The sequence below is a fragment of the Metarhizium robertsii genome (assembly GCF_000187425.2).
Source record: "Metarhizium robertsii ARSEF 23 chromosome Unknown MAA_Scf_40, whole genome shotgun sequence".
NCBI lineage: Eukaryota > Fungi > Ascomycota > Sordariomycetes > Hypocreales > Clavicipitaceae > Metarhizium > Metarhizium robertsii.
The window spans coordinates 24,810-33,544 of NW_011942183.1; the positions used below are offsets into that span (position 1 = coordinate 24,810).

General features: G+C 49.2%; 2 protein-coding genes across 2 annotated transcripts; both read right to left on the bottom strand.

Moving 5' to 3' along the window:
• Positions 1 to 149: 149 nt before the first annotated feature.
• On the bottom strand, positions 150 to 4,875 carry MAA_11818 (uncharacterized protein; the record flags this gene model as incomplete). The annotated part of the gene is made up of 2 exons (XM_011413155.1): positions 150 to 167; positions 208 to 4,875. The coding sequence occupies 2 exons, from the start codon at positions 4,873 to 4,875 to the stop codon at positions 150 to 152; spliced, it is 4,686 nt and encodes a 1,561-aa protein (XP_011411457.1).
• A 915-nt stretch (positions 4,876 to 5,790) lies between these two features.
• On the bottom strand, positions 5,791 to 6,312 carry MAA_11819 (uncharacterized protein; the record flags this gene model as incomplete). Its single annotated transcript, XM_011413156.1, has 1 exon — positions 5,791 to 6,312. The coding sequence occupies one exon, from the start codon at positions 6,310 to 6,312 to the stop codon at positions 5,791 to 5,793; it is 522 nt and encodes a 173-aa protein (XP_011411458.1).
• Between the last annotated feature and the right edge of the window lie 2,423 nt (positions 6,313 to 8,735).

Here is an 8,735-nt window from a genome sequence, read left to right on the forward strand (position 1 = left end):
TTCAAGGTGGCGGCTTTTTGCCACAGCAGACAGGAACTTGTAGTATGGCTCGTATTCCTTGTACACATGGGCCGTAATCCTTTCTGGTAGTGCGCTAAGGAACTCCGACGTACAAGTTTTGTACTTTGCCGGATCAAAAGTGGTTTCGTTTACATTGGAAAAGCTGACTGTACATCCACACAGAATTATGTGCAAGCACTTTATTACCTCCGGGTTGGCCCAGTCCCCGGTTTTCAGACGAGGTTCGAGCGCAAGGTTGCTGTGCTGTGCCTTGTCTTGCACTGACACGACAAACTTCACCATCAAGTTGTGTTTTTCGATTGTGTCAAAACTGTTCTTTAATTTCTCATATTGCCGCGTCTTGTTTGCAACCTTTTCTTGCAATTCGGCTTTCACAGCAACTAGCTTGTTGAATTCTTGCTCTCTGTTAGCAACCTCCTGCACACGGACTAGTTGCGAAAAGATCTTTTCGGTGTCGTCCGCCGGCTCCGGACCTGTGCATATCTCAATAGGTGCTGTCAGTTTTTCATCGTCTGATTCCACATTTCCCTCCTCCAACGGCGTAAGCCACAGCCGTACTTGGTTAAGTTTTATCTCTCGATTTTTGCACTTGGTGGATCCTTTGTCCCCGTGCTGGAGAAACCCCTCGCTGAAGGGTTCGACAATTAATCGTGCAAAATCAAGAAAGGCCCTCCGATGCAAATGTATAATTTTCTTTGAGTCGGCTCTCTTGGCGCCTGCTTCATTTTTGAGGACCTCATTCTCTCGACAGAGCGCGTCTCTGGCGCGGAGACTAGCTTTCAAATCTTCCACCAGCTTCGCTTCAAGCTTGCAGCGCTTTGCCACAGTAGAGAGAAACTTGGAACCAGTGGCAAACTTTTCGTCTATTTCGGCTTTGATGCTTTCTGGGAGTATACTCCGGAATACGCGCTTACAGTCATTATATTTTGCTGGATCAAAAGTGAGCTCGGATAGATTTGACAAATCTAACGCGCACCCGCATAGAATGGTGTGCAAGCACGTTATTACCTGTGGGTTGGCCCATTCTCCGGATTTTGGCGGCTGTGGTTCGAGTACGACGTCGCTATCTTGTGTCTTGTCTTGCACCGATGCGACAAAGTTCAGTATCGAATTGCCTTGCTCGATTGTATCAAAACGTTCCTTTAGGGCGTCGTATCGCTTCGTTTCGTGGGCTATGTTTTGTTCCAACAGTTCCAATGTTCTTTTCGCTGTAGCTTCCCTTTCAGTAACCGTCTGCCGCAGCTTGTCGATTTCTTCCTCTCCGTTGCAAACCTCAACCTTCAGCGCTCTGAGAGATTCCTGGCGGTAGCTGAAAACGCCTTGCATCCACTCCAACATCGAATAACAGAGCTTGGATGCATCGCTACTTGCCGAGACTGTGGCAGGCACGCCATGCAATGTGCAAGTCCCCGTTGTTGAAACACCGTCACCGTCGATACGGAAGTTTTCGCAACCGCACCACATAATGTGCCAGCGCCGTAGAACAGCCCGATCGGCCAAATCGCCCTTACGCAAACAGTCTTTGATCCGTTGTTCAAGGTCTTGATTCCTGCTTTTATCAAAACTTTCGCCTATGGGTAAGTCCGTGCTTTTGTCTGCTTTTCGGCTTGAACTTCTGTCTAATGCTTTTCCCGTGGTCTTTATACGGCTTTCGGCTGAGCCTTCGTCGCCGGGGTCTTCCCGCGTGCTACTTTTTGTCTCATATAATCTCAGTGCCGTCTTAATAAGCTCGTGAACTTCGGACCATTGTGCTTTCAGCTTGCATAGTTCTTCTCGGTTATTCGCAGCTGTTTTTGTTTTGTTGTCCAAGCATGTCTGTAGGGCCTCTGCTGATCGTTTTGACCTTTGTAGGTTTTTGTCGCACTCACTATGCTCCTCTTGCAGCACAGAAAGCTTGTGCTTCATTGTCCCTTTGTTCTGTAAGAACCTCTGCAACAGCAGGAATACGGGGCGGTAAATGTTGTACATGTCAGTTGGCTGCGCCATATCGGCGCCGACGGTGTTGCGAAATTCCTGGGAGAAGAATGGTTTCATGTGCTCCAGCATTGGTGTACAGCGCAGGCCGGCGGATTGTAGCGCGGAGCTCATTGTATCGGGATCAGGCTCTTCTCGCTTTACAGGCTTCTCGACGTCCTTCGAGTCCGCCTCGCCCCGATCCATGGATATGAAAAATTGACGCACTACCTCTATTCCTCCCTCGATTGCCTTTTTGTGTTCATCCTTGAGATGTCTCAGCTCGTCATCCACTGACGGAAAATTTCTATTCATCTGTATCTTGTTGCAAAGCTCATAGATGGCGCCGTGGTCCGCGTCGGATTGGTTGCTGATTTGGACCCTCAGTGACTCGACCTGCTTCCTCAATTCATGAAGTTCCAGGCCCTTGGCCCATTTTAACCTTGTTTGGATGTAAGAGAGAATGACTGATTCCAGCCCGGTAATAATTGTCGTTTGCTTGTCTATTGTTGACTTTGCATTTCGCCCTTCATCCGCTAACTTTTGTGTCAGCTCTTTGTTCTCTTTCTGATGTTCTGTGGCTTCTGTTCTTAATCTCTGCAGGTCGGTTTCCGCCATTTCGTTCTCTCTTCTGCGCATCTCCTTGTCCCTTTTCCTTTCCTCTTTCAATATCTTAATGTTTTCCTTCAAGTCGCTGATTTCTGTCTGCGTGCATCTCTCTTGGTCTTCATGCTTTTGGGCTAGGGCTCGAATTTCTACGCTGTGCTTATTTTGTAGCATTGTAAATTCATTTTTAGAGTCTTCCTGTGTCCCTTCCAACTCCACCCTCTCAATCTCCCATGCCGCCTTCTCCTGCTCCAGCCTGCCGATTTTCTCACTTTGTGTCTTGATCGTTTGCTCGTGCTGCGTACGTTCCGATTCTAGTCTCTCCTGGTCTTCATGCAGGGTCTTGATTTTCTTATTTAGGTCACTGATTGTCTCTTTGTATCTCGCGACTTCCTTTCGAAGTTCATCCACCTCCAGAACCAACTCCTCGTTTGATTTGGTCGATTCCTGGACGTTTTCGCTTTTCGACTTCAGAGTTGCGAGTTGCCTGTGCAGAGCCGCAATTTCTCTGCGCAGAGCTCTTGTTGCCGCCCCCTCCTCCCTCTTCAGCTTTTGTATAGAAGACATATAAGCTCGTTTGACGATTTGTGAGCGTCCCGCCCCCGTGCCTGAGGCCTCAGATTCCTGCGACTCCCCTGTCTGTGAACCCATCATATCACAATCGGCGTCCAATTTCCGCGTGAGTAGGTCTATACACTCTCTCGTGTAAAGTGTCGTCATAAGCTGGTGTTTATCACTCATCTCTCCACTAAATATCTCCGCCTTTCTGGAAAAGTCGGTTTTGAGGTTCTTGTTATATTTTTTCACTTCAGGCATCCAATAGCTTTGTTTGAACTCCGTGAATGGAATCTCCTTCTCCCCTCGATAACACAGGACATACCATTGCTCATAGCACTGCAGCTTTGTGCAGCGAAAGTCAGGATGGATGCATGGTTCATATGATTTAGCATCCAGAAGCTGCAAGACTGGCTTTAGAATTAACTGTGCTGAATTGGGGAGATCATGGAGATCAATTTTTTTTTGCCGAATCAGCAAGGACGCAGCCATATAATACCCCGCGACGTTAGCGTTCCAAAGGCCCCTAGAGATATTTTCAAGTAGGTCCTGGGGGACCTGTGCCATAGTATACTCGGAGTTAATGGGCTTTGTCCTCTTGGAATCCTCCAGGACCTCGACGATTGTTACAATCAAATACTTGTTGATTGCTGCAGATAATTCTTGGTACCTCTGCGCTTCGACTTCGAGTTCGGCCATCCCCAAGCGCTTCTGGGTCGTCCGCCTGCTATCGGCCCGTTGCGTTCGGTTGGCTTGTGCCATTTTGAGCTCCCATCGTCCAACCGTCGCCCCGCTCTTTAGATCATTTCGAGTGATTTTCACTCCTCTTTGGGGCTGTATTCGCCTTTGTTGCTGTGTTTGCTCTTCAGCTTCACTTGTACGGCCGCCCCTGGCATGGGCATCCTCCGTAGGCGGCCCATCTTCACCTGCCCTTTGCACCACTTTTCGCCGCTTACTGGTCACTTCCGTGGTTTTGAATCTGGCTTCTCTAGATTGCTCAAAGAGTCCGTCACGGTTTTCTTTAGGTAATACACCTAGAGTGGGCTTTGCAATGGCGTTACCACCATCCTCGGTGTCAGCACGATTAGCTTCCGTGACCTCGTCACGCTTTCGTTTTAAATCTCCCGCGGGAATAATCTTGTGTACATCCGCTGCATTGAGATCCATCATTGGCTTACTTGTTGCGTCGATCTGGCGACCCACTGGGGCCATGCCATGTATCCTGTACAACTGGTCCTCCTCAAATCCGTCATCGTCTGGTACTTCCCGGCGCTGCTGAGCGGTGTTCCTTCCCCCACCATGTCCAGCAATCAGTCTCAAATCTGACTCTTGACTCCGTACTGTCCCTTTCGCAGCTCGAGGTGCGCCGCGCCTCGGCAGAGCTTTTGGTGCGTCGTTGACCATCGTCGGTATTTCCCCTTGCCCTGCCCCTACTCGACGCTTCCGTGTCTTGGTGCTCTCTGACTTACTCAAGTTAACCACTTCACTACTGTCCCCGACAGTCTCAGGAACGCTAGTTTGAAGTTGATTGGAGGCATGGCATGGTTCCCTGGGGTTGTAGGTCCTACTTGACTGTGGCGCGGTCTCCTGCCGAGCTTTATTTCCCTCTACAACTAACGCATTGAGGATACGTTCCTCATCCATCAGCTGTTGTTGTATGACCATCTCTGGGTCTTCGGGCGTTTGCGGGCCGCGCTTCTCCTGTAGCTCAGTCCGTCCTTGGTCTGCCTTCACGTCCATACTACAAATTGAGGGTTCTTCAAGTCGCCAAATCTTTTACGCAGTTGGAGTCAAGTCTTAAGAGCAGGTACGCGCACTATAGATAGCCTCTCTGCCGGACCAGTTTGGTGTCGATATTTTAGGGTTCGTGGGGCAGACAGGATAAGAGTCTCGTGGCTCAGATCATTTACGTCATCATGCTTTCATGTTACGTACGTACCATATTGATACTTACACAGCATTCGAAACCATAAGTATAAAACCTTCCCACTCCCTTCGGATAGCTGTATGTTCTTGCCGTCGTGGGGCAAAAGGGTCGTTTTGGCGCTGTTCTGAGGGACGCAAGGACACTATACGCATTACAGATGCCATACGTACAGCGCATACATATTTATAAGAGTACTATTTATTAACAATATACATACTTACAGGTTATACTGCAGTATACAATATTTAATACTGTTGATCTATTTGGTATGTAGACAACTAGCAAATTACACCACCTGGAAACATCATCGCCCCCGAGACTACTGTCAGAAATACGGTGGCACAAGATCACAGCGAAAACTCTAATTTTTCAAAGATCAAGTTGATTAATTTTGTTTTCACAAAGAATGAACAGCTGGTTTCTCATATACTGAACTAATCTCCGTTCTGTGTCGGATCTCCACAAGCCACAATCTGACACCTTATCTTTAACGTGTTCTGCTCTCCTCGCATCTTCTCACTGCCCGTGCCGTATGCGTATGGACGTCGAGGCTGTTTTAATAGCAAAAATAAGTGAATGGACGAAACATTGCATCCATTGACAAGATATGAATAGTTATAAGTCTGACCAATGCTAGAGTGTCTCTAAACTGTCTCGACAAAAAAGGAGTCTGTGTAATACAGTACGCCTTCTCTAACGTGGAGTGTCTTCTCATGAATCACAGATCGTCAAAAATACGCGTACGAATATGCTATAGCTTGATCATCGGCAACAGTCTCCGCCTCCGAGTCATACGCGTCCGATTTATCCGGTTCGTGCTCAGACTGCTGTTCTGCTCCTTCGACTTCAGAACCGCGGCAGTCCAACCGCAATCTGCTCACATAGGTCCACCGCGCAGGAGGTTGCACATTTAGCATGTGCGCGACCGTCCGAGACCCCTCGAGTACTTCGTGAGCAAAATGCGGCATCAAGTGCTCCGTGTCTTGCGTCACGGGGATTAAACTGTCACCCAGCGGCAGTCTGTACGTTGGACATCGACCTTGATACCCCCTGTATAGCCGGATCCATTCGATCTGCTCCTCGATTTCGTGCTCCGTTTCCGAATCCATGCAGGTGTGCCTCGTCATGCATTGGGCGAAAATAGACAGGGCTAGCTCTAGCTTTCTTCTCTCCTCACTGCTGGAATGCTGAATCAGTACAGTAATGAGATCCGAAATGCGACACAGAGGATCTTCTGATTGGATTTCCATTTCCGCTACAAGCATGCAGACACCCGTGCATACAGTGTCGTTCCACAAGCCATATTTAATGTTGAGCCGCCGCTTGGTGGTCGAATGGCTATTTTAGTCATGCTGCCAAACCAGTCGTTCTGAGCCAACGTGTTGTTGAGAATAGAGACATTCTCCTCATAAGTAGTGTCGAATCCCGCCTTTACGGCATCAGCATGTTGCTTGGTTTTCTCGTTGCGCTGCTTACTACCCTATGCTATGCGGAGACGATATCGTTCAAGTTGGTGAACAATTGTAGCGAACAAGTCGTTTGGCCCGCGATGCATTCCAACAATGGAACCCTCGTCGATCCGACGCTCGACCCACTGACCCCGGGCCTATCCCTTCGCCCAGGAACATCGGTCCAAACCAGACCGCTGTCCCTGCCTTGGGGCGGCAGGATTTGGGCACGGCAATTTTGCTCGGAATCTGGTGCTGACTGCTTGATAGGTGATTGTTCCCTTCCTTCCTGTTGGATGAGGTCCGCTGGAAACACAACGTTGTTCGAAGTTCACGCTGATCTGGGTGCTATTCACTACGACATCAGCTTAGGTGAGTGCGGCCCACGCACACGAAGCCCGTCTCCTGACCGAGATATTGTAGTTGACGCCTTCACTATCGGCATGACCGTGGTTCCAAGCAACCGCCAATGCCGCCAGCTTTCCTGTCAAGCCCCACCGTATCTCGGCCTCGGCCCTCGTGGGCAGCCTCTCTGTCCAGTGAGTAATATGATACGTTTTCCGACTGACACACCACCTAGTAGCCGGCCTTATCACAATGTTTACGCTTGCCTGTCCGACTGCTCTTTGTATGGCGGAGCTAAGTACTGCTGCCCTCCCGACGCTTCAGGCCGGGACTTGTGCAAAGGAGCCAACCCGTGGTTCAAAACTGCTTGCCCTGGCGCATACAGTTACGCAACCGATGATGCAACATCAAATTTATTTTGCGAGGCTTCCAATTTCACAATCACATTTAGCTGCCCATCATAATAAAGGTCAGCGCGTAAGGTCATGGCTGCCGGGCCTTCATTTAGGGGAAGGAAGCACAAGCCATGCCAAGAGGGTAAGCGTCTTGCAAGGGTAGCTTTGCAGACGAGAGTCATCTGCTCTGTTGTCAAGGCATGATGCAAACTGGGAGCTAGAAATGCAGTGCATTGGCTATGAACACCCAAGCTGGAGACAAAGGAAACCAGAGGCTGTGGTGTTGTCTGCCCCACAGGTTGATAACCCAAATCTGGAGTCACGAGGAAATGAGAGCAGTGGTGAGGGTTCACCGTGAGTTATACGATATAATACCATGGCATTCGCAGGGTGAGCTTAGCGTAGCGGACGCTGGTCTTGGCCTGTTTCTCCCCACAAAGAGAGGACTACAACTGTTGCTCCGGCCACGGTCGCACATAGATTCGAGTAAAGCAATCCACACCAAGACTATGATGTGAACTTAACGCCCAGATTCATGATTCATGTGAACGATGTACTTGTACGAAGCTGGCTCGGAAAGGTGGTGATCAAGGACTGGCGGCTTGCCCAGCCGCGTTATAGTTACATGACCCTGCAACCCTAGTCTTAGTTTCCTGCAGGCCACCCAGAATTCCTCGTGCTGGCTTGGTAATACAAGCCTCTCACGGCATTTTGTGCGCGCGCTGATAACCGTGACCGAGCATCTGCGCAAGGTTTCGGAAGCCTCTTTTCCCCACATTTCCTGGAAGAATCTCAACCACGGCAGCCCCCGGAGGCAAGAACATGGTGTGTGTCAGACCAGCTCCATGGATACCGATTAGTAGGTCCGTCTCACGGATGATGCGGAGTTGTTGGGGGGAGGAGAGATGCTCAAAATCAACGACTTCCAGGTCCATACATGCAAAAGCCTTTGCAGAAGATTCATATGTTCAACTTCTTTCAAGAAGTGCCGCGTACGTGACCTGCGAAGAAATATAGCTTTGACTTGGGTCGATCGGTGAGCCGCTGTGGATATGTTATAGAAGTTAAGAACACGCGAGATAAACGTCCTGAGAAGTGCAGAGTCTCAACGTTCGCAGCTTGCTGTATTCTAAACAGGACGGGGACTACAGGCTGAGAAATGATGATAAGAGCAGCTGATCCGCAGTAGGAGAAGCAGGTAAATACAATGCCGGGCCGCAGAAAATTCAAGTCTTGGAAGCGACGTATTCACGTCGAAGGGAGAGTAATGGAATCAATTACGACGAGGCTAAGGCATGTGTTGCACAAGTTTTGCCACTCGTTGCCGAAACGACACCCACACACACAAGCAAGATCAAGAGGTCGTAGTGGATACTATGAAACATCACAGTGACACGCACGCGATGCAAAGATGAAAGAATTGCTTTGTTTCTACAACCTAAGAACGATACTTACAGTAAGAGGTTCCCAAGGGAAGCTCTGACT